Source organism: Dendrobates tinctorius, unplaced genomic scaffold, assembly GCF_039654945.1.
Source record: "Dendrobates tinctorius isolate UK_male_01 unplaced genomic scaffold, ASM3965494v1 ptg000049l, whole genome shotgun sequence".
NCBI lineage: Eukaryota > Metazoa > Chordata > Amphibia > Anura > Dendrobatidae > Dendrobates > Dendrobates tinctorius.
In genome coordinates this window covers 22,700,344-22,727,588 of record NW_027361717.1, presented here as the reverse complement: position 1 = coordinate 22,727,588, position 27,245 = coordinate 22,700,344, and the positions used below count along the sequence as shown (strand labels likewise).

Sequence of the window (27,245 nt, the reverse complement as noted above, 5' to 3'; positions counted from 1 at the left end):
TATATATATATATATATATTATTTTACTGTTATAGTATATTTCAGGCTGGAATTAATTCGGGAATTATATACTTCTATCAAAAAAAGCTCCAGTGCTGATCAAATCAGGAGTGCCAGTCTTACCTGATATGTGTTGTCAAAACTGTCATACATAAACCTTGTGATGAGAGACGTCTTTCCAACTGCAAGATGAGAAAAATGATATTAGTATGGTCGACATGGCGCAAGGGTCGTGTTTATAGCACACACTTTATTTTGTATTTTCCTTTTGCTTTGCTATGTTTGTACCTAAAAGCCCCTCATCATAATATTCAGGGACCCTGCACTTAAAGGGGTTGTGCAATTATGATAACAACCCTGTCAGAGAGCAGCTTCCAATCACATTTACACTCATGTTACATAGTAGTAATCTGTCATCCCTTTTTTTGGCCTACCACCTCCTGGCATTCACATCAGGGGCTTATCTACAGCATTCTGTAATGCTGTAGATAAGCCCCGATGTAACCTGAAAGATAAGAAAAACACGTTAGATTATATTCACCGGGGGGCACGGTCTGGTGTGGCACCTCCCATCTTCATACGATGCCGTCCTCTTCTTCCCTTTCTATCGTGGCTCCAGCGCAGGCGCACTGCTCTGCCCTGTTGAGGGCAGAGCAGAATACTGCAGTGCACAGGCGCCAGACCTCTCCCGACACCTGCGCACTGCAGGACTCTGCTCTGCCCTCAACAGGGCAGAGCAGTGCGCCTGTGCCGGAGCTACTACAGGAAGGGAAGAAGATGGCATCGCATGAAGATGGGAGGAACCGGACCGGACCGCGACACCCATCGGACCGGACCGCCCCCTCCCGTGAGTATAATCTAACGTGTTTTTCTTATCTTTCAGGTTACATCGGGGGCTTATCTACAGCATTACAGAATGCTGTAGATAAGCCCCTGATGTCAATGCTGGCAAAAAAAGGGTGACAGATTCCCTTTAACCCCATATAAAGTTTAGCTATTTTAGCAGGAGTTACCTGACATTTTCTTAGTTGCATTTTTCAGCACAAGCCTTTCATAAACAGCTTACAACATAACAAAGGAATATCACTGTTGAAAATTATCAGTTAGGAGAAGGGTACAAAAAAAATTCCAAGTTATTAGATGTATAATGGAACACAGTGAAGACGGTCATCAACAAGTGGATTCAATTTGGTAAAACAATGACATTATCTAAGACTGGACATCCCTCAAAAATTGATGAAAAAACACTGAAATTGTTACGTGAGGATGCCAAGAGGCCTGCAGCAACATTAAATGGGCTTCAGAAATGTTTGTCAAGTACTGGTTGTGTATTGAATATAACAGTATTCTCCCGTAATCTTCATATATCTGGCCTGTGGGATAGGATGGCAATAAGCAAACTTCTTACTACAAAGCAAGACATCCAAGCAGGCTATGTTTTGCCAAAATCTACATCAGGTCTACCAAAAGCATGTGTGACAACGTGTTATGGTCTAATGAAACCAAGGTTGAACTTTTTGGACAGAATTACAAAAGGTATGTTTGGCGCAAAGCAAAGAGTGCACATCACCAAAAGAACACCATACCCACAGTGAAGAATAGTGGAGGCAACATTATGCTTTAAGGCTGTTTTCTGATAGCTGATACTGTGGTTTAGTGAAGATGCAGAGAATTATGAACAGTTCCAGATATTAGTTAATTTTGCAACAAAACCTTCAGGCTTCCTCTAAAAGCTGAAGATGAAGAGCAATTTCACCTTTCAGTGTGAAAATTTTGTGAGCACTAGAACGGTTAATGGCATCTGTAAGAGATGAAACAACCATGTTGGATGTCAACAGGTGGATAAGAATAAATTTTATCAAAAGGGTTTATATTTATTGCATATACACATATATTATTTTTGCTTAATTTAGCTTTTTCAGAAATTGTATATTAAGACACTTTGTAATTTTAATTTAAAACTGAAAGCAATTTAACCCACTAAATACTGTGATCGATATCGATCGCATTTAGACGGCAGGGAGGGGGTTCCCTCTCCCCTCCGATTAGCACTCCCGTGAATTCATCGCGAGGGCCTATTTGTTGCCATGGTGACACAAGTTCCTCATGAGGACCTATTGGTCACCAAGCTAGCAAGCATGTTAGACCATGCTCAGAGCATAGTCTAACAAGCTTGTGTGTCAGTGCAGAACTGACAGTTATAAAGAATTTCAATGCTGGTGCACTGAAATGCTTTAAACAGCGCACAGACTGCTAAAAGTGAAAGTCCCATAAAGGAACCAAGTAATAAAGTTAAAAAAAAAGTAAAAATATTTTTTTAAAAACAATCACAAAATAATAATAAAATATATACCTATATTAAACCCATAACTTTTGTATTTTGCGTAAAACAAAAAAAGTACACATTTTTGGTATTGTCATTTGTCACATCTGAAGTGACCCGTCCTTTAAAACTGTCACACTAGTTAACCCCTTCAGTGAACACACATCGAGATACATTCCGTGAGGGGTCTAGTTTCCAAAATGGGTTACTTGTGGGGGGTTTCCACTTTTTTAGGCACATCAGGGTTTCTCCAAACGCGACATGGCATCTGCTCTCGATTCCAGCCATGTTTGCTTTCAAAAAGTCAAACGATGCTTCTCCCCCTGCACTACAAATTTAAGCATCCATTTTCTCCTATTATCCTTATGAAAATAAAAAAAAAATTGGGGCTAAAGTAAAAATTTTGTGAAAAAAGTAAAATATTTATTTTTTCCCTCCACATTTCATTAATTCCTACGAAGTACCTGAAGATTTAATAAACTTCTTGAATATTATTTTGAGGACCTTTAGAATGGTGTCACTTTTGGGTATGTTCTGTCACATAGGCCCCCAAAGTCTCTTGTAATGTGATGTGGTCCCTTAAAAATGGTTTTGTAAAAATTAGAAATTGCTGATCAAATTTTAACCCTTCTAACTGCAAATGTAAATTATACATGTGGGAAATGTTATTTATTAACTATTTTGTGTGACACAACTCTCTGGTTTACAGGCTTAAGAGCTAAAGTTTGAAAAGTTGCAAAATTTTTGCCAGATTTACGATATTTTCACAAATAATCACAAGTCATATCGAAAACATTTTACCACTATCGTGAAGTACAATATTTCACGATCAAGCAATCTCAGAATCAGCGGGATCCATTAAAGCGTTCCAGAGCTATTACCTCATAAAGTGACACTGGTCTTAATTATAAAAATTGGCCCAGTTAGGAAGGTGAGAACAGGCTCGAGGGTGAAGGGGTCAACCTGCAGATTAACCCTATGTAGGCTAATAGCTTTATAATATATATAAAATATAGTTTAAAAAGCCCTTCTCTCTGTGCTGCTCTAGTGCATTGACTGGTCATGGTCACCCATATATGTACTTAGCGAAAGACCTGCCAATCACCTAATGATACTGAGAAAATGCAGCCTTCAAACTATATTTTCTCTGAAATGCCAGAGAATTTCAGCAGAAAATATACCTGGTCACAATAGTGAAGACAGAATCTAATTCATACTGCTTAGATCATCTGACAGGTTCTCTCTTTTCCTTTCTCCATATTTTTTGGCTTAGTGTACCCTGCTCTATCATTAAAGATTAGCTGAAGTATTTTGTATGTAGTTATCATTCAGGCAAGGTTATTTATTTTTCTTCTGCTTCATTCTTTCCCATTTTATGCTCCTTCAGGAGCTGCTTTTAACTGCGGCTCAGAAAACATCCATATACTATATTCAAACAGTCTGTGAACAGGCCTTTCCCTGTCTGAACCTTTCTGCTTCCTATGCCCATACTCTGAAAAGTCAGAGGAATTCTAGTGCACAGACTGTTGTGACACAGAGTACAAATCTTTGCTGAGCAGCAATAGAGAAGGGCTTATAAGGAAGGAGGAACTGAACATTGAAAGAGAACTGCAGCATAGAATTTGGGAGAGAAAAAAGCATAAAAAGGTAGTGAATAGTGATGAGCAAACATGCTCGGATAATGTGTTATTATCTGAGCATACTTGGGAATGTGTTATCTGAGCATGCTTGGGTCTTATCCGAGTATCTTGGGCATGCTCATACATTCTGTTAGAGTCCCTGCAGCTGCATGTTTTGTGACTGTTAGACACCCACAAAACATGCAGGGATTGCCTAACAAACAGGCAATCATCGCATGTGTTACAGCTGTCTAACAGCCATGAATCATGCAGCCGCGAAAACAAGAACATATTATTTGAGCACGCCCAAGATACTCGGATGAGACCCGAGCATGCTCAGATAACACGTTATCCGATCACATTCGCTCATCACTAGTAATGAAGCATATTACAAAAATCATAATTTTGCAATACCTGGAGGATAATTAAATTGAAAAAAAATTAGTTTCTCTTTAAAACTCGATCGCTATTGCATGTACTGGTGAGCAATTTCCAAAATAGTTGAAGGGTTATGTTAATATGTTCATAATATTTATCACTTATCCACAAGATAGTTATTAATTGTAGGATTGCTGGTGGTCCAGCTGCTGTGAACAGCAGTAATGAGAACGTGTGACCACCGCTTGTGTGCACAGTGGTGAACATGCTCACTGCCATTCTATTCATAAAGGAGATTTTTGGTACTCTCGTTCTCAAGATTGGTGTGGGTCTCAGCATTTGAACCTCCAGTGATCATTGATAAAGAGATAGATAGACACTCCACAACATTGAAATTACAACTCCAAGAAAGAAAAGTACCGTAGTGGAATTATTAAAATCACAGGATCGATAGACATGTGAAAAATTGTCTTACACGCACTTACACGTCTTGGTTTCTGTCAATGAGGTTATTAATGGATGTCTGTGGAATGTTCTGCAAGTTCTGCAACACTGAACGCACTTGGGCAAATCATCAAAATCTGCTGTTGACTGTTCCCTCTAAAATTACTGACCAATGACATCTCAGATGTGCTCAATGGAATACAAGTCTGGAATGCTGTAGGCCATGATAGTACATTTACATCACATTGGCTGTCCACAATAGCAAAAGCAACAAGCAGCCAGGCATGGTCATGTTGAAGGATGGCTTGTGGGACACTATGGAGAAATGATCGTTCCACTGATTCTACAACCAAATCAATGTAACATGGCTACAGTATATTATACAACCCCATACCATAATCTTGGGAGTAGGACTGGTGTGACGTTCTCTTGCAAAGACCTCTTCTTGTCGTTGCCCTCGTGATCTCCAGACCAATTTCTGGCTATTACTGCATTCAAGATAAAGGCAGAACTAATTACTCTAAAGTACATACCTCAATTCCAGCCTCCATTGCCTTCATTGTTGCTCTATTGTATCATTGTTATGTTGGAAAAGTGCACATCTACCAAGAGCACGATAACATTTTCTCTTTCAATATAGAACAGTACTTATGTGTAATCATGATAGCATCAATGACATGTAGCTCCCCAACACCAGCAGCACTCATTCAGCCTCACATAAGGGCTTGGCCACCACCATGTTTCCCTGTGGGCACCATGCGTTTAGAAAACTAAATTTAGAAAAATGCATGGTGCCTACAGTGAAGCATGGTGGTGTCATTGTTCATATGTGAGGCTGCATGAGCGCTGCTTGTGTCAGGGAGCTAGATTTCATTGATGGTATCATAAGTTCACAGATGTACTGCTCTGTATTATCAAAGTAAAGATGCTAACATAAGTATGCGGCTTGTTAATACCATGACTAAAAGACTTAGTGATGTCCTTAAAAATCATGGTGGTCATACAGAATACTAGATGTAGTAGTTTGTGATGTGAGGTCTGTTCATTTTTGCATCAACTAATTTGAGTAAAACTGAAGATTTTGTAATGAAAGATATATTATTACCGTAATTTTACTTTCATGTTATGGGTTAAAAAAAATCTAAGAAACCAATTCTTGTCAAAATTTTGGAAATTGCTCTAGTGTGATATTGATAAAAAAATTCAGTAATCTTTTTTGTTTTTCAAAGGGGGTGTACTCATTTATGCCGAGCACTAATATATAAGAAGTGGTGTTTATATAATATTTTTATTATGGGAAAATTCCCCAGCTTTACATGTCACTACCTAGTTAGTGTTTATTGGGTTAAAAAGAAACCTCCATGTATTTTCTGCACAACTGCAACCTTAACTGACCGAAAGGGTCTGACAGGCGCTTGTCTCTTTTGTACTGTAACGTAGCAACAAAGACAGAAGGGACCTTTCAGCCTTTCTTCACATTTTCCCTAGAGACCCTGCAGAAGAACAACCCTCGGAGTAAATATCCTTAATGAAATCTTTCTTTCATCCACCATTACTAAGAAGCAATCCAGGTTATGTGCAATATCGAAGCATGCGATAAACCATACGACCAGGCCGGTCATCCGTATCCAGTGTAAGCCATACAGAATCTATATCTTCCTGTATCCGGACTGGATCCTATTACTTCAGCTTCAGCTGTGTGAATGTATTTTCTCCAGAGAACTGAGGAACCCACTGACAATTAATCCCAGACTGGAGCAAATCATTAGGATTCTTCTCAAAGGCGCCGTGTCCTTCTGTGAACTGCTTGCATCCCGGAGAAAGGTGATCACTTTGCAGCCTGCACCGAGCACTTTCCATGTCGGGCCTGGATGATTGACAGCTCCCATATAATAACGTCGACGCTGTCCGCAGGAACAGCCCGGCTGTCAAGAATCCGACAGCTATCTGACATGATTATTCTGTTTAGAGATGAATATCCTGGGAAACCAGACCCTACAAGGACATATAAAGGGCACGTACCAACAAATCTCTAATAAAAAGAGCTTCCGAGTTGTTCTCATCTGCCAAGTTTTTTTGCATTCAATTATTTCTTGGTTTTATCCATTTCTGTAGAAGCAGGATGATCGCTAATATGGCTGCCCCTATTGATAAAATAAGGCATGCCTTCAATAATAACTACAAAGTATCTACGGTAGTTCCGGTATCACGTAGAGAAGAGAAGGTGGCACTCCTTTAAAAAATCCTAAATTTTATTGAAATATCACCATAAAAATGTTTGCCGGAGTAAATGTGATACGTTGATGGATGGACGACGGGCTTCAACAGGTCCCGGAATGGAGAGGCGAGAAACGTCCGTCCATCAACGTGCAACAAGATCCAGCTCATCAGTACGAATACGGCGATATCAAACATGTCCTGTTTTGTTATTATTATTTGGGTTGGGTCGCCATGTTCCAAGTAACATTTATATGTTTTGATCAATGGGGCTGTGTGACAGCTGATTTTTTGCGGGACGAGACAACATTTTTATTGATACCACTTTGGGATAGATGTGACGTTACAGCATTTTTTGCAGAATTGCACTGATCAAAAAAATGCAATAATGGCGTTCTCGATTTTTTTTTTCCGTTTACCGTGTTTACTAATAGAGTTAATTATTTTTATATTTTGATAGATCGGACTTTTCTGACTGCAGCAATATCACATATGTATTTTTTTAATATCTTCATTTTTAATGGAGCACAAAGATGGCGTGATCTGAACTTTTGTTTTTTATTTTCTTCATATTTTTTAACCATTTTTTTTTTACCTTAGGGAACTTGAAGCTGCGATTGTCTGATCGCTTGTGCCTTATATTGCAATGCCGCAGCATCGCTGCATATAGCAGAAATCACAGTCTCCTTTGAAGCCCGGGCACAGGCAGGGATTCAAAGGAACTCCATAATGTCACAGCAACAACCCATTGGCAATCCGTGGTCATGTCACAGGCGCGCCGATATGCGCATGGAATGACGCACTCTCATGCCAATGCATGTTAAATGTTGCTGTCAGAGTTTGACAGTGGTATTTAACAGGTTAACAATTGTTAGAGGCAGGTACCGACTGTAATACACAGCCATGATCTGCCGGGTATGGGGCGCGCTCACCCCATGAACCCACTCCATACACGCGTTTTCGACTTGCGACATACATGTATGGCGAATGTTGTCAAAGGGTTAAAGACAACCTGTCAACTAATATAAATACTGTATATATAATTTTTTTTTACCTGGTCTAAATGCCACTGTTCTCCTAAATCTGGCTTTGATGATTTTTTTTGGACTTTGACTTCTCCATTAGTTTGATAAAGCCCTCTCATGTTAGCCAAACAATAGTGACCCTCGTGGGAGTGACCGCCATAGAGAAGAGCTGAGGATCATGCCCACTTGTCTAACAATAATAGATTTACAGGGGAAGAGGAGGACATATTTTGGGAATGGAGAGGTGCTGGAGTCCATTAAAAAATGCCAAATTCAGGAGATCAGCGATATTTACGCTACATCAGATAAGAAAAATGACATTTGTATGTCAAGTAAAATGTCCTGTATAAACCCCGGAGGACATCCGTCAGACATTTACAGCGTATGTTAAATTCAAAATGTCCCGAAATATACATGCAAAAAACTGGCACTTAAAAACATAAACACATAAACTCAAATCCTATCCCGGAAGAAGCCTGTGCGAAACGCGCGTTGGGGTGACGGAGGACACGCTACACTGCACCACTAATGCCCTGTCATTTGAGGTAATATTATAGGTTCCCTGTTGATTACTTACACCAGAATTACCCTGGCTATTTGGATTAGCGCTTTTACTTTAATGGCCATAATATTTTCCATATATAGCTATATGGGTACATTGATTTATTTATAACTATAATGGGAACCTTTTTGAAACGGGCATGTGTTTGGGTTTTCGTATAGGGGAATGTGTTATATATAGGAGAATTTTTCTAGACACTGGTTGTTAATATTTATATCGATTGAGTAATATAATAAATATGCTGTACTGTTTGTTATATTTGTATACACATGATCTTAGTGGCCATATATAATCTTGTCAGTGTATTTTTGTGCCTCCTACTGGGCATTGATGTTAATTATTTTTGAAAATATTTTAATAATAAATATTTGTTTGTAATACTACTGGATCTATTCATTTTTGGGTACCTAAGGGTGTTATTCCGAATAGAATTTGAATTTACAGCGTATGTCAACTATGGATATGTGTAGTTGACAGAGTTATCCAACCAATATTAGCTAGATCTTCCCCATGGAAATGAAAAAGTAAAGTATAAAGTAAAAAAAATAAAAAAAAGCGAAAGTTCTTTAAAATATATGTACAAAAAAACCCCTAAAATGTCGAATTAGCCTCTTTTGTCAAGTTAAAGAGTCCAATCTAATTAGTTAGGGTAAACACCAGAAAGCAAAGAAAAAATAATCAAAATGCCACTATTGCTATTTTTTCAGTTTCACTTCCCCCATAAATGCAACAAACAGAAGTCAGAGCATTTTATATATCCCCAAATGGTACCAAAAAACAGTACAGCTCACAACGCGAACACCAGCTTCATACAACTCCATTTGTAGAAAAATGTAAAAATTATGGCTCTTAGAAACATTTTTTTTTTTTACTAATTTATAAACTTTTTTAAACTACTTAAAGGAAAAGTAACTATACAAGTTTGTTAGGCCTCTTTCACACATCCGTCTGTCACCATCAGTCAAAATCCGCCGTTTTGGAAAAAAAACGGATCTGCCATTTTTCTTGGCGGATCCGTTTTTTTCCCATTGACTTGCATTATCGGCGGATCTTGACGGATGGTCATCCGTTGGATCCGTTTTTTTACGGATCCGCCAAAATTTTGGCTTCCGCAGGCATGACAGGACGGACACTGCAACGTTTTTTTGCTGGCCGGATCCGTATTTGTACACTGCGCATGCCTGGAAGAATTGCCTCTGGTGGCAATTTAACTCTACATGCCAGGTAGGTGTGAAACAGGCCTTATCACCAGAAAATCATTTGACTTAGAAAATCATTTTGCCAGTTCAATTGCACCAGACGTTTAAAGCTGTAAAAACAAAACCCCCCCAAAAATGGTGTTTTTTCACCATCTCACAAGACAGAATTTTTTTCCCCATTTTTCAGTACATTTTATGGAAAAATGAGCATTGTCATTCAAAACTATAACATGTCCTGCCGAAAATAAGCCCTCACATGGTTACATCGACAGAAAAATATAAAAGCTTAGACTTTTATACGACAGCATATAAAATTGGACCGATTTTCATCCAGAAAAGTGGGACGATTTTTTTTTCACTTGTCATCCGTGTACAATCCGTTTTTTATTATAAGGCCGGCGTCACACTAGAGAGGAATATGGACGAGTGAGGCGATAAAAAAAAATGCATTGCCCACGGACCAATAATTCTCTATGGGGTAACTCCCATCAGCCGTATTTTTCTCTCGTATTTTCTACGGTCCGTGCCAATCGCAGCATGCTGCGATTGTCAGCGTATTACGACCGTAGTACTCCAATGTAAGTCTATGGGTGCGCAAAAAAATCGCATTACACACGGACCACCCGTGTGACTTGCGAGAAATACGCCAGACTTTTCCTGGTCACAGGAAATGGGCCAATCCATCATCAGGAAGCTTAGACATGCAAATTAGCTCAAAAAGTGCTCCAGACATCCAGGAAGTATGCCTCTACGGAGTACAGCATCATGGCACCCTACCAGAATCTGAATGTGGAGCTGCTAATTATTCTTGTGCATGATCGCTCGGAATTATGGGACCAACGGGATGCACCGGGCAAGAATGGAGGCTGCATGGAGGCGCATATGTCGCAAAATGTTCCCTGATTTTCGTGATCGGCCACGTGAGGAGCAGCAGCACATAAGTACGTGCACATAAATTATGTATGTCAAATTACCTGCCATCCCAAAAAAATTTTACAAGTAGGCCCCCCCACATCCTGTGCTTCTGATATTGGGCTCTTGTGGCTTGTAAATTATTTTTGGACCCACTGTTTGACCCTGAGAGAATGTTACCCTGTCCCCAAGCTCCTCATAATGCCTAGCAAAAACAGTTTAAAGAGTTGCTAATTGCCACATGAGCTACTGTGACCCTGTGCATCTGGCCTGGTTGCACCAATGCTCTATGCCACCCTGGGTACAACTCACACCCTAGTAGGCCACATGACTTTGATACTAGTTCAAAAACTTCTTTTCAGCAAATTGTAAGTTTTCATTCTTTTATGTCACATTGCAGTCGAAGATGTGATGAGACGCTGGTGCAGCATCCGTGACCAGTATCGCCGTGAGCGCCAGCAGCGGGCAAGAAGTGGTTCAGGGGCCCACACAAAGCGGAAATATGTTTATTTCGACTGCCTCTCGTTCCTCGCTCCAATTATGGATCTCAGACCGTAAGTATAACAAAAAAACCACATGACACAAATGCTTTATAGGGCCCGATCAAAAATTTCCTTTTTCTACATTTTATATTTAATCACAGAACTCAGTCTAACATCACTGAAAGGGAGACAGGGTCTGAATCAGAGGCCATCATCGATCCTGTAAGTGGAGGGGTTGAGGTGTCTGGCCCATCGTGTGACCTTCCAAGGAGCTAGGCCCAAGTCACTCCTCCAGCTCGACCTGATCCTGCCCTAGAACCTGGGCCGCCACCAGAAACACCACCACCAGGAACAGAGCCACAACAAGGACCGTCAGCTGCATCACCACCCGACATCCTGGATGAACAGGGCAACAGAGGCAGCCCAACTGTTCGGCTAGAGGGCTCCCCCCAGCCTGCTGTGCCATCCAGGCAATGTAGACAAAGGCGTCATATCCCTGCCACTGATACCACGACCAATGTGGATACAGGGGAGCAAAATTCTCGTAACGGAGTTGCCACTGATGATGAGGAGGAGGAGTACTCACGCAGCCTTGCCCATTATATTCGTTCCCTTCCCCGTGAGGTGCGGCTACGTGTGCGAGGATCCATTCAGATCCTAATTGACGCAAGCACACCCCCCAATACCCCTTATGAGCTGTTTGAGTTTCTGGAGAGGTGACAGCTGTCACCCAGGAATCTCATGCGAATTAACCCACACCTCCAAGTGCTTGCTCAATCAGGGTCTGAGGATCCTCCTACACGTGGGCCTACACCTCACACCCTTCCCCCTACCCAACATTGGCAACATCATTCCCAAATGTCAGGGTATAACCCAGCACACCAATATGGCCACTTGTTCCCAGCCAATGTCGGAGGCTGGTCCCAATCTGGTTGGGGACGACATGGCCATTTTGGTGGTTTAGACTCACGGCCCTACCAGCCTCAACAGGAGAATCGTCTCCAATATAGTGCCCAGTATCCACCTCAAGCCCATGAGCCGGCCCACTACCTCCATCATGGGCAAGAGTATGCCCCCACACAGGCCGAGGGCCAAGGTGTCCACACTAGCGATCAGGCAGCCCAGGCTGGGCTGCCGCCTTCTCCCCCTTACATACTACAATTTATAACTTTGTGTGTGTTTTTGTAGTTAAATGCTGTATTGTAACATTATAAACATTTGTTTGTGTTCTAAGGCCAATTCTGGCCATTTTGATAAATAACAAAGGCTTCACAAGGCCTTTAAAAAAAGGATACATAAAAAGTTTTAACTTTCAATTGTTGTTGTCTTTATCAATGATGCACTTACATCACGACATGCTGCCATATGCTTACACATTGATTTATAAACAGAGAAAAGACATAAGGGGTTGTAATATATATAGTTTCCCAAAGCCCAAAAACAAACATTTACAACATAGACACAGCATGCTCTTGCCAAGAAGTCTCCACCTCAGGTGACATAAAGTAATTTGTGAAAATATCACGCACTTTGAGCCCAGAGAGCGGTCTACGTTGAGGGTTGATAGGTGGTCTTGCCTTATGTACATTGTCTGACCCACGCACAACACCAGCAGAGGAGGAACAATCATGTATCCTGGTGAAGTTATGGCCAACGCCACATGCTTTATTTACTTCATTTACATTTTGTTCACTCAGCTGAATGGCAGACTGGAGGACCCGCCATTTGGCCCAATGAATGCCAAAGGATCACTCCACCAGTCGCCGAGCACGTGATAGGCGCAAGTTACAAATTCAGCACTGGTGGTCCAGGTTGCGCCGGGGATATGGCCTCATGACATTGCGCGTTAACTGAAACGCCTCATCTGCCACAAGGACATAAGGGACTTATTCTTGAATGGATCCTGGTAGCTGGCGTGGTGGTAGATCCAACTGGTTGGTGCGTAGCCGCCGACCCATAATGGAAGTATTGAAGACTCTAGAGTCTCCCGTCCTTCCATAGGCCCCAGTGTCAACAATTATAAACTTGTATTGAGGGTCGGCCAGAGCCAACAATACAACAGAAAAGTATTGTTTCTAATTAAAGAATTGTGAGCCAGAGTTCGGCAGCTTATGCACCCGGATATGTTTGCCATCAAGGGCCCCAATACAATTAGGAAACTGGCATTCCTCCTCAAAGTCCCTTGATATCCTCAACCAGTCTTCCATCCTGGGCTGGGGCATGACGAGTTGATGTAGTCTTGACAATATTTGACAACATGTCAACCTGACTATGCCAGAAATGGTAGATCTTCCAATGAGAAACTCATGGTGGAGGGCGGCATAAGACAGGAAGCTGAAGAACAACAGAAATTGGACATTTTAGAATGCACAAATTAACAAAACACCAGGTACATACATACCAAACTTGTTAGTGATTCATAACTACTAACAGACATATATTTTGTCGCACAATCACTACGTGATATTCAGTAGATATTATACATAATTCTGGTCTGTAAGTTTATATATATCTGGAACGAGATGAGGGCATTAAACTTAGGACAAAATAAAAAACATACTTTGGGCAACACATCATGAACATAAAGAATCTGGTTGTGTAGTACATACCGTAATGTGAGTAGAAGTCGCTCCTCTGCAGATATAGCTTTGCGCATCCTTGTGTCCTGAAAGATTATCCCAGGATCCCAGGGCGCACTGTCTCCAAGAGTAGATCAAATGTTGCAAGGCTCATGCGACAGTATTTGTATAATTTTTCCGGATGGTCCCGCAGAGAAGAATAGAGGGGATGAAAATGACCTCTTGTGAGTCATTGCCTCAAAAGTGGATGGACCCACATTCAGTGGGTATGGCTGGCCAAAGCGCCTGGACAAAACCCAGTTGAAGAGAACACGGTCAGTTGGGGTGAACTGAAGTGTGTCAGACATGTTTACTACCAACCAGCAAGACACCCACACAAGCAGAGCACCAAAATGGGCAGATTGGAGGCTGCCACCTGCTGTTGAGGCAATAAATAGGGTTGGTGCTGATGATTTAAATTATGTGCAGGCCTCAAAACCGCTAAATGTCCATTTTGCAAAGTTGCGAGAAAAAAACGGTATACGGATGCCATACGGATTACATACGGATGCTTACATGAGCAAAATACACGGCCACACCCTGACAACGGATGACATACGGAGCACTATTTAGGGACCATTTATGCGTATTACGGATGTAAAATACGGTCCGTATTTTTCTACCTTGTGTGTGACTCCAGCCTAACAGCTATTAATCATTTATAGGACAATTTGCATTTTCCTGTGTTACAGAATTGCAATGTGTCCATAAAAAAAATCAGATGCTGGACTGTGGCTCTGTACGGCATCCAATTTTTTTGTCTCATCCGACTCGGAGGAAAATCGTGCTGGCTGCGATTTTTTTTTTTCACGTCATTGGAAAAAAAATCGTTCATGTGTGCTGCCTCACTGAATATCAGTGGTCTGAGTGTGACCTGTTTTTTTTAACAGCACTCGAACCAAAAATTTGGACGTGTGTACGAGCCCTTAAAAGAAAGGGAGGAAAAAAATAAAAGCAGAAAAATGTAAATTGCCCGCAATGCAAAGAGGTTAAAGGACGCCTACATAGTAAATTTGCCTAGTGATGGATTGATCCAGTGCACAATCCCATATTTCTGCACAATGCTATGGAGGCTGCCTTATAAGACATGTCAAGCTATGAAGGTGCCCATATATCCGGATTTCCCTGACTGAATTTTCAAGAACTTGTAAGGTTTTATTTAATATACTTCTATTATGTGATATGAGGTCACGCTTGCTTTCCGGTTAAATACAGAGTGCAGGGAAAAGGAACAAATATGACAAGAGACAGAAAGGGAGAGAGAAGACGGAAGAGCCATTAAACGTATGAATTCGGCCTCATTAAGGGTTGATTACCTAGGAAGGAAATCGGTGTACTCTGGGATTAAACATGCACCGCTTGATGGCCGTTACCAAAATGGTGCGTGAAGCATTTGCATAATGCAACCTTTAACAATCTATAAAAGCATCCGATGAGGCAGTAGGCATCTTGTTTCCCTTCCCATGTACTATAAGATCCTACATTTTCTGCTAGTTCTCGCTGTACATCATGGCATAGATACAACATTGATGCGTATCTTTATCTGTAGAGTGGAGATATCAGATGCCCTTCGTCAGGACATGGTGGGGGTTGAAGTTTTGGAACAGACGCCAAGTTTGCGACCCACTGGTTGTAGGTCTCATGATAGACACTGACAGCCGTGATTCATTCATAAAGATTAGATACATGGTGTTGGCCACCATAGCCTCACCATACACCAGTATATTGCATTTTGGTGAATGCTGTGTCACTTCTGGAGTAACCCAACAGTAAAACAGATCTTCCACCATTGCGTCGTGTGGGATGGTGTCACCAGCGCAGAAGAGATGCTACCATGTGGTTTTATAGATGAAGCCTGCAAAGCGACATTTATTTAATGTGTTCTCGCCTTTATACAATCGCCACTTGTTGGAATGGTTGAAAAGAGACTGATAACAAAGGCCGCAATTCATCAAAACAGGCAGTTTTCACGCCAGTTTGAATGAGGGGCATTTTGGAATCAGAAGCTCCTTAGTTGTTAAAGGGTACATGCTTCTTGATGAATCAGGAGTGTTTGACAAGAGGCATGTGACTCCATATGCTTAGCCACAAATCTTACTCCAGTCAGGGACTGGAGCAAGATTTCTGGCATAAGAAACACAACAGCTTGTTATAAATTAGAAGAGCAGTGGCGTCACACCAGTGCCAGTCCCATGTCCTATTTAGTGAAGATGGGCAAAGTTGGCCAAAAATGAGCAACTATGCATTGTGCAAAAGTTTTGCGAATTCTTAAAGCATTTTACACCATAATTCTGGTGTAATCACTTTGATGAAGCAAGGGACAAAGTCTCCATCTACCCAGACTTTCTGATGAATATGTGAATAAGGGATTCAATTTCTTAATAGTGCCACCATTATTTATTAGGCCTCATTCACATGTCTGTGTTTCCAGTACATGTGGTATCCGTTTTTCTCATGGATACCACACGTATCCTTTATATCCTAAAGGGCTGCTCATATGTTCATGTTTTTACACAGACCGAGTGTCAATGTAAACCACACTGAGACATGTCCGTTTTTTTCCTGAAACACAGATGTCAAGTGCCAATAGAAATCTATGGGTCCGTGAAAAACAAGTACAGCCATCCATGTGCTGTCCACATTCTGTCTGTGTTTAACACTGCAAAGTATAGGAGAAGTTTTGTCATTTATTTATTTCTTTATCCATCTGTAAAAAACACTGATGACACTGATGGTAAAAACGGACACACGGATGACACACTGATGGTAAAAACGGACACACGGATGACACACTGATGGTAAAAATGGACACATGGATGACACATGGATGGTAAAAACGGACACAGGGATGACACACTGATGGTAAAAACGGACACAGTGATGGTAAAACTGGTCACACTGATCGCTGATGGTAAAACCGGTCACATCGATGTCACACTGATGGTAAAACCGGTGACATGTGTAGGTAGGGTAACCGACTGGGGGGGGGTGACCCACTTCTTGCCGCAGACAAACACGAGACTGAGACAGAATTTGTATTCAACAGATCTGTTTTTATTGGCCGTCCTTCTGACGACCACAGCAATTCACCACAACAGCTTCACACTTTTCTATTCACAGGTCCGGTTACCTTCACTCCTTTTTTACTGTAGTCGTGGCATCCCACGTGGCTCTTTTCACTGTGGCTGCCCTAGGCCCATCCACCACAGCGCTTCACCAGTCTGATTACGCCGTCCGTTTGGTACCCCCAGGCTGTCTTTGTCTCTGGCTACTGTCCTCTGGGCCACCCCCCGTGACCGCCTCAACTGTCAGTCCCCTCCGGAGCCTTCCTACTGTCTCTTTCTCCTCAGCAGAACTTCCCCTCTACTGTGCTCCTCTCATTGACTGACCCTTCCAGAACCTTCCCTCAGCCTTTTATACTTCCAGTTCTGGTAACTCTGCCCACCATCACCTGACAGTTTCTCTGACCAGTGGCAGTTGTTCAGTCCCACTCTTACACTCTCCACTGCCCTCTAATGGTCAAACTACAATACTGCAACCTTTCTCTTTATCTCAGCGGTTTCACACCTACATTGAGCTACACCTCCGCCTACCTACTACAGACAGGTCTGTCTGTCAGTCCACCTTCCCTACACTATCCCTTCCTTTATCCATTGTCGTCCTCGACAATCTTGCACTCTTCTGCAGGAGTGAACCTCCCACCTTTCTCCTTTTCTGTGGCCTTTTTCCATTCGGTCCGCCATAACTGAGGTCCTAACCTATCAGGTCTTCGTCAGCGTCCTTCTATTCTTCTGGGGGTACGTGGTACTGGGGGCCTGACTTAAGGACCACTGTCTGTCTCCATTCTACTTGTCTCTTTGTCCTGCCAAATTAAATAAGTCATGGTCGGCACACTCCAAGTACCTGGGACCTGTTGAGCACACATTTTTTTTTTTTTTAAATAACACTTCAACATTTCAAATTTACTACACATCCTACAATATTTACTGTAATATGTATTTATCAGAACATTTTTTTTTTAAACTTTTTTTTTTTTTTTTAAGCAAAACAATATACTTTCTAAAATGTTAAACATATGAGGACAGGGGTGATCCCCCTTCCTTTAAGAAGAACACTCCCTCTAGGCATCCCTGATGCACCAGGAATAGGGTATTCTACCCCGAGGGGACACGGAACAGTCCCCTCGTTGTGCAACGGTGCACAGCAGTCCCGGCAGTCCATTTTAATGGGTACTCCAGGCCACCTCCCGGCGGCCGATGTCTCGCCATAACAGGGGACTCCACAGCCATGGAATCTCTGGGATGCTTGCAGTATCTCTGGGCCTCAAGTGTCCCTGATGCTCGAGACCCAGGTGTCCTCATCTCTTTATGGGGACTCGTACCCCTCAGGGTAGGTGATGACGGCCACCGCATAGTAGCCGCAGGGGCAATACTCTTTATAATAGGATATCAGATTTCCCACCCGCGGAGCCCGGCCGTGTTTGATTAAGGCAACATTCAGATAAATTTTGTAGCCGGTGGTGAGGTCTCGAATAAAACCGTAGCCCTTGCCGGTATCCATATACACCAGCCGCCCGTACAACCGAGGAGTAGACATGGCGGACTCCCCCTTCTCATGGAGCAGCACCCACACCTCCCACTCTTTGGCCTTCTTCTTCTCGATAATCTTCGCAACCCAAGCAGAGGGTCCAGTATAGGTCGCAGAGTCCGGTTGGTGGGCCGCAACGAGAGTGGAGCAGAGGCGGCCGCAGACATTGGGGAACAGACCGCGAACAGAGTAACGGACGGGACAGAGGCAGCCACAGGCATCATCGGATAGGCTGTGGAGTCGGCCGCAGCCGGGATCAAGGTTGCCGTATGCTACGGTGAGTAGGCCGCAGCCGAGGCCGCGGATGGGACAGCAGCGGCCACGGATGCCGGTAAGCAGGCCGCGGTGATCTGTAGCAGGCCCGAAGTGACGGCAGGCTCCGATGAATAGGCTGCAGCCAGAAGACGGAGTGCGGCAGGGGCGGCCGCAGGTTGGTTCTGCGCCGGCGCAGCCGGGCGGGGCGGCTCGGGATGGTTGTCGGGAGCCGTAAAGTCATCCAGGGCCGTAGTCGCTGGAAAGCAGGAGGTCGGCCGGGGAGGTCGAGGGCCGGTGTCAGGGCCCGGGGCCTGTCTTGTGCACTGGGCATGGGGCGGGATCTGCTTGCGATGCCGCCGGCTGGGCCGGGGGGACGCTCACCTTCCCCGGCATCGCGGCTCCCAGCAGGCTTTCCCACGGCTCCTTCAATAGCCGTGGATCTTCACCCTGCCGTCCGGCAGGGCCAGCCTCCAGGCCCGATGGCTCCACTGGGAGAAATCGTGCAGATTCTTCCAGCGGCTGGTCCAACAAGGTCCGGGGTATCGAGAATGGCTCCCAGGGGCAGGTCTCCCGACGGGATTCAACCTCCTGATGCCATTTCCATTCCAGGCGTCCGGGGCCACGGCAGCTGCAGCGTCGCATCTCGGCCGAGTTCCCGAAGCTCAATGACGGCCAGCAGCCGCACCCAGTCTCTTTACTTGGGCCACTCCTGCTCATGGGTGGGGCGTTGATCGGCCTCTCCACCCATCTTCCAAGGTCCAGCATGGGCGGCTGTCTCCTGATGTAGGCCGCTCCCCCCAGGGGCGGATGCGACATAGTCCCAGATTGTCCAATATGGCTGCAAACTCCTGTTTCTTTTTGATGCTGAAATACCACAGCCATTTTGACAGAACACTTTTCTGCTCCGGATCCACTTAATGGCAGCCAGCAATCCTAGGCACAGTCCCAATTTGTAATCCACAGCGAAAAAATAAAATCTTCACCCCGTACAGCTTGGGGTCCCTTGGTACTTTGTGGCAGGCTTGACATTGAAGGTGTGGTATTTGCGGCAATGATCCTGCCGACTACGCCAAATGTAGGTAGGGTAACCGACTGGGGGGGTGACCCACTTCTTGCCGCAGACAAACACGAAACTGAGGCAGAATTTGTATTCAACAGGTCCGTTTTTATTGGCCGTCCTTCTGACCACCACAGCAATTCACCACAGCAGCTTCACACTTCTCTGTACACAGGCCCGGGTACCTTCACTCCTTTTTTACTGTAGTCGTGGCGTCCCTCGTGGCTCTTTTTACTGTGACTGCCCTAGGCCCATCCACCACAGCGCTTCACTAGTCTGATTACGCCGTCCGTTTGGTACCCCCAAGCTGTCTTCTACTGTGGCTACTGTCCTCTGGGCCACCACCCGTGACCGCCTCAACTGTCAGTCCCCTCCTGAGCCCTCCTACTGTCTCTTTCTCCTCAGCAGAACTTCCTCTCTACTGTGCTCCTCTCACTGACTGACCCTTCCAGAACCTTCCCTCAGCCTTTTATACTTATCTGGCGCCCCTGAGGGTTCAGTCGCCACAGAGGTACTGCACCTCCTCCTGAGGTGTGGTGCCCCACCATCCAGGTAAGGTGGAGACACCTGACCATGCTCCAACACCTGCATCCCACACAACATAGTAGTGTAGCAAAGCACCCTTTGGTGGCTCCCTGCTTGGAACACGAAGCGTGCTGGGAGGCGGGTGGAGTTTAGTTTTGCATCAAAAGAGCAGGAAGAGTTTAGGATTGGGTCAGTTTGTCACAGGAGTCTGACAAGGTCAGTCTGTGAGAGGAGATCCCCGGAGTGGGATGGATGAAGGGAGTGCTGCAGCCGACCTGAGTGATCTGGGTCCGCTGGCACAGGAAAGGAACTTTGATAGAAAGCCTGACTCTCCATAAGAAGGAAAGGATTAGTACGGAACGTGAGGAGAAGAAGAGAACTAAGGATTAGGGCTAGAGGAGAACCCTTCCCAAGTTCTAAGCGCAAGGCCAGTGTCCGGTCCCCGAGGTTGTACGGATACTAATGGTCCTGCAGCAGACACCGGAGGAATAAAAGTTGTCACCACTTTATTCCCACAACAGACTTGGGGGCACAACAGCATCGATAGTGAGCCGGGACTAGGTAGTAAGGAGTCCCCCGAAGCAGGCTACAGCTGTCTGCCGTACAAGTAGAGTTCATAGGAACATCTGACAGGAGGAACTCCAGTGTAACTCAGTACTGTGAGTACTTCACTAAAGGCGCTAAGAGGGAGACGTTCAGAAAAGGCACATATGTTGGCGGAGTGTTGTAAAGGAGTACTTCATCTTGCCTGGAAGTTGGCTGAGCTCCTGACTCGGAGAACACGGCACGGATGCGGGCTCTTGTGCCACAACAGACTGTGAGTAAAGCTTTGGAACTACATGCCCTGGTGTCCTCCACTTATTCCTGCGTCAACCTGCCCGGCACTGCTACATCCCCTGCGCCCGACACTATACCATTTAAGTGTCACTTCACCTACTCTGCCCTGGGACTTCAGCCCTGCCTGTGGAGGGCTATAACATTATTGCTGCACCACACCATCTGCCCCAGAGGATCTGTCTGCAGCGTCTGCTTAACATCTTCATTGCCGAACACAACAGGTGGCGTCATGACTCATTCATTCTAATCATCATAAGCACACTGAACATTTCCCCTTGTACAATGGGCGCCCAGGGCCACGGGCCGGGTCCCAGCTGCCGTGACATCTCCCATTGAGGCTCATTGAGGCTCCCACAGCCCTGGGAGGGCAACCCACTTCCAGTTCTGTAACTCTGCCCACGGTCACCTGAGAGTTTCTCTGACCAATGCCAGTTGTTCAGTCCCACACTTAAACTCTCCACTGCCCTCTAATGGTCAAACTACAATACTGCACCCTTTCTCTTTATCTCAGCGGTTTCACACCTACACTGCGCTACACCTCCGCCTAACCACTACAGACAGGTCTGTCCGTCAGTCCACCTTCCCTACACATGGATGACACAGTGATGGTAAAAGAGGAAACACGAATGACACAGTGATGGTAAAACTGGTCACACTGATCGCTAACGGTAAAACCGGTCACATTAATGACACACTGATGGGAAGTACTGATGACACCGGTACAGTTTTTTCATGTACACATTTTATGAAGACATGTCAAGGAGGCCTAACACAGAGTCTATTTCTATAATGGGTTTTCTGTGTGATGCAGGGTAGGGCAGGTCCTTCAGGGCGAGAGATGCTCTTTTTAACCGCTTTCCTCTCTAGCCGATGGGGTTGTTAAACAGAGTATCCCTCTTTACCAACTCTGAAGTACCCAATGAGATATATGAAAAGGTAGACTTTTTTTCTACAACCCAAATTCCCAACAAGTTCAGACGCTGTTTAAAATGTAAGGAATAAAAGAATGTAAGGATTTGGAAATTTATAATAGCCACATTTTTTTATACAGAAAATAGAATAGAAAACAAATTAGTTGAAAGTTACACATTTTTCTATTTCATTTGAAAAAAATAACTCATGTAAGCACAATGACTCAGTGGTTAGCACGGTGGCTCAGTGGTTAGCACTGTTGCTTTGGAACACTGATGTCATGGTTTCAAATCCCTCCAAGAGCAACATCTGGAAGGAGTTTGTATGTTCTCCCCAGGGCCGGACTGGGACAAAAAAGCAGCCCTGCCACACAAACCCCATCAGCCCACATACTATAAGGCCGGCGTCACACACAACGTATAAAAATACGGCCGTACGCAGAAATGGTCTCTAAATAGCGATCCGTATGTCATTCGTTGTCATGGTGTGGCCGCGTATTTTTCCCATGTATGTGATCCGTATACCTTTTTTCTCACAGGTTTGCAAAATGGACATATAATGGAGCCCAATGACAGGTTTTCAAACACAAACGAAAGAATAGATATAGACACATAGAATGCATATATATATATACATGTTATAGAGACACACATATATATATATATATATATATATATATACACACTGGGTGCAGAATTATTAGGCAAATGAGTATTTTGATCACATCATCCTTTTTATACATGTTGTCCTACTGCAAGCTGTATAGACTTAAAAGCCAACTGCCAATTATGGAAATCAGGTGATCTGCATCTCTGTAATGAGGAGGGGTGCGGTCTAATGACATGAACACCCTATATAAGGTGTGCTTAATTATTAGGCAACTTCCTTTCCTTTGGCAAAATGGGTCAGAAGAGAGATTTGACGGACTCTGAACAGTCAAAAATTGTGAGATGTCTTGCAGAGGGATGCAGCAGTCATGAAATTGCCAAACTTTTGAAGTGTGATCACTGAACAATCAAGCGTTTCAGGGCAAATATCCAACAGGGTCGCAAGAAGCGTGTTGATAAAAAAAGGCGCAAAATAACTGCCCATGAATTGAGGAAAATCAAGCGTGAAGCTGCCAAGATGCCATTTGCCACCATTTTTGCCATATTTCAGAGCTGCAACGTTACTGGAGTATCAAAAAGCTCAAGGTGTGCCATACTCAGGGACATGGCCAAGCTAAGAAAGACTGAAAGACGACCACCTTTCAACAAGAAACATAAGATAAAACGTCAAGACTGGGCCAAGAAATATCTTAAGACTGATTTTTCTAAGGTTTTATGGACTGATGAAATGAGAACGACTCTTGATTGGCCAGATGGATGGGCCCGAGGCTGGATCAGTAAAGGGCAGAGAGCTCCACTCCGACTCAGACGCCAGCAAGGTGGAGGTGGGGTACTGGTATTGGCTGGTATCATCAAAGATGGACTTGTAGGATCTTTTCGGGTTGAGGATGGAGTGAAGCTCAACTCCCAGACCTAGTGCCAGTTTCTGGAAGACACCGTCTTCAAGCAGTGGTACAGGAAGAAGTCGGTATCGTTGAAGAAAAACATGATTTTCATGCAGGAAAATGCTCCATCACATGCATCCAAATATTCCACAGTGTGGCTGGCCAGTAAAGGTCTAAAAGAAGAAAAAGTAATTACATGGCCCCCTTGTTCACCTGATCTGAACCCCATAGAGAACCTGTGGTCCCTCATAAAATGTGAGATCTACAGGAAGTGAAAACATTACACCTCTCGGAACAGTGTCTGGGAGGCTGCGGTGGCTGCGGCACGCAATGTTGATTGTAAACAGATCAAGCAACTGACAGAATCTGTGGATGGAAGAAAAAAGAGTGTCATCGTAAAGAAAGGTGGCTATATTGATCACTGACTTTTTTTGTTCTGTTTTTGAATGTCAGAAATGTTTATTTCTAAATTTTGTGTTGCTCTATTAGTTTACCTGGTGAAAATAAACAAGCGAGATGGGTATATATTTGGTTTTTATTAAGTTGTCTAATAATTCTGCACTGTAATAGTTACCTGCACAAACAGATATCCTCCTAAGATAGCCAAATCTAAAAAAAACCCACTCCAACTTCCAAAAATATTAAGCTTTGATATTTATGAGTCTTTTGGGTTGATTGAGAACATAGTTGTTATTCAATAATAAAAAGAATCCTCTCAAATACAACTTGCCTAATAATTCTGCACACGGTGTATGTATATATATATATATATATATATATATATTTAGATTTATATTTCATAGAGTTCTAGCCACAAAATCAATTGCCGGCTTTTGTAAAATCATTCCCCAACCCGACATCAAATGACACATGGTTTACATACAGTAAACCATTTCTTTTCATGTTTTTTTATATGTCTTTCACTAGTAATTAGATGAGGGTTTGTGTGTAAAATTTGTGAGGTATAGGTGTTAATTTAAGGGGTTAATTCGTTGTCAAAAATTGCGTGGGCTCCCGCGGTAATTTGTCAACCAGAGGTAAAGCAAGTGAGTGAGGGCAGATTTTAATAGACTTGAAAGGGACCATTGTTTTTGGCCCCCCCGGCTACAAAAATCTGCCCCCAGACACCCCATAAAAGGCGAATCTATAAGGCTATGTGCACACGTAGTGAAAGGTGCTGTGGATTTGGAAAAATCCGCAGGTATATCCGCAGCTCAAGAGGCCTGCGGTTTACCTGCGGATTAGCCTGCGGTTTCACACCTCAACAATAGAGAAGGTGTGAAACCGCTGCGGATTCCGCACAAAGAATTGACATGCTACAGATTTGAACCCGCAGCAAATCCGCACGGAAAAATCCACAGCATGTGCACAGCGTTTTTCATTTTACCATTGAAAACAATGGTACTGTTCAACGCAGCTAAATCTTCTGCGGTTCGCAGAGCCAGAAGCGCTGCGGATCCAAAGCAGAATTCTCAACGTGTGCACATAGCCTAAGATGCGCCTTTTCTGGCACTTATCCTCTCTATTCCCATTGCCCTGTAGCAGTGGCGAATGGGTTAATAACAAAGGGTTAATGTTACCTTGCGATTGGAAGGTGACATTAAGCCAATTAATAATGGAGAGGTGTCAATAAGACACCAATCCATTATTAACCCTAGACTATGAAAGGGTTAAAAACCACCCACAGACTTTAATTAAAAAGTCTTTTAATGAAATAAAGACACCAAGTTTTTGACAAATTTTTATTACTCTGCTATTCCAAAATTAAACCATGATCTGCAAAAAAACCCATAAAAAATCAACAATATCCTTATCTCTCCGCCGTTCAGTTATTTCCCACGCTGTAATCCTTCACAAGGGGTTAAATAGTTTACAATGAGGACCGGTGCTAATGCGACCAGCCCCACAGTAAACTACTGTAGAATGAATTAATTCAGCTCTGCGCAGTCTCACTGACTGCCCTGAGATGAACTAATAAGTGTGGGAAAGTTTCTGCATTTTTTCCCATGCTCATTAGTTCACCTCAGGTCAGCCAGGGGACTCCCCGTAGCCTCAGTGATGTCAACGGGAGTCCCTGGCTGAGTTTGTCTCTTGATTCTGTACTGTTTCTCTGCTTCTCTGATTTTTGACTCATTGCCTATGTCCTGACTAGTCTCTGATTGCCCCTCTTGTACTGTGCTGCTATTTCCGTGTATGACTCATTGCTTACGTTCTGACTACTCTCTGCTTGTCCCTCTGGGTACCGCGCTGCCCTCTCTGTGTATGACCCCCGTTTGTCTGATTTGAGGATCCCTGTAGTAGAATCCTGCACTTATCTCCAGCAGCAGGATGCTAAGCCCCGCCCCCTGCAGTCACATGATCGTAGGTCCTTCACTGCTTTCTACCTTCAGTGACACAGGTCCTGTGAGCCTGGAGCATGCATCGTCACCACTGCTGCCCCACTCCACAGGTATCTTTGGGCACAGGTTTGACTCAGGACATGTGCACTGGCTCAGGGAGCAAGTGCAGTGCGGTGTTCCTGACATTATAACTGACCGTGAACTTTTTTTCTCTCACTTCTGCAGCATGGACCCAATGCATGCTTTATCTGAGCAGGTGAAATGCTTGACTCAGTCGCTGCGGAAGTTTAGTTTAGAACAACAAACTCTGACCCAGTCCCAACGGCAGGTTGCGGACTTGGTTCAGGGGATACTTTCCGCTGGGTTTCAGCAGGTGGGGACTAGAGATGTCATTTTAGTCTCACCTGAATCTCCGGTTAAGTTACCAGATTTGTTTGCTGGTAACAAAAATGAATTTAGAGAGTTTAAGGAGGGCTGTAAGCTCTTTTTCTCCTTGAGACCCCGCTCCTCTGGGGATGAGAAACAGAGGATGGGGGTGACTATTTCCCTGCTTGGAGGGGCCCCCAGGCCTGGGCATTTTCTCTTTCCTCTTCTGCCCCAGAGAGTATGACTGTGGATGCATTTTTTTGAAGCCTTAGGGCTTATTTACGATGAGCCTGATAGAGTGCGTTTGGCTGAGGACAAGGTGATGAATGTCTGTCAGGGGAAGCACTCGGCCGAGTGGTTCTGTTCTGAATTTAGAAGTTGGGCAGCTGAGATTTCTTGGAGTGATGCCGCCCTTCGGGGGTTGTTCTGTAGAGGCCTGTGTGAATGTGTGAAGGAGGCCCTGGCACTTCATCCTCCACCTGACTCCCTGGAGGATGTCATGACCCAAGCGGTTCATATGGATCGCAGACTGCAGGCAAGAGGGGTGATGCAACTCGAAACCTCTTTATTTTCCAGTGGAGGTGAGACCCGAACTCCTCCTGAGGCTATGGAGGTGAGCGCTGTCACCTGTGAGAAGGAAAGAAGACGCCGCCGGGAGAAGCTGTTGTGCTTTTATTGTGGGGAATCTGGACATTGGAAGAAGGCCTGCCCCTCCGGTCCGTCATCCTCTAAGGTGGCGGGAAAATGACTAGGTCTGGGTAGTAATCGAGGAGGCAACCCAGACCTTCAGGTACCTTTTTCCTCACTTGCAAAAATTGTGCTTCAGGTGGAACTGGATGGTCCTGTTCAGACTATTGCCTTTGTTGACTGTGGCTCTGCTGTTAACCTGATTGATGCCCGGATTATAGCGCTTAATAAGGTAGGGACAGTCAGGCTTCAGAACCCTGTTAAGCTTGTGGCAATTAACTCGTCCTCTCTTACCCGGGACGGTATCTGTTTCAGGTCTGAACTTTTTTCTCTGAAAGTGGATTCCACTCATGTGGAAAAATTAACTTGTCTTGTGTTAGATAACTTGCCTGCAGGACTGGTACTGGGG

At 44.0% G+C, this 27,245-nt stretch overlaps 1 protein-coding gene across 1 annotated transcript in view; it reads right to left on the bottom strand.

The window, feature by feature from the left end:
* Positions 1-27,245, bottom strand: part of RAB6B (RAB6B, member RAS oncogene family) — a 147,756-nt gene that overhangs the window by 81,130 nt on the left and 39,381 nt on the right. The window contains exon 2 of the mRNA XM_073576537.1: positions 124-182. Coding sequence (XP_073432638.1) covers positions 124-182 — 59 coding nt within the window. The remainder of the gene's footprint in view (positions 1-123; positions 183-27,245) is intronic.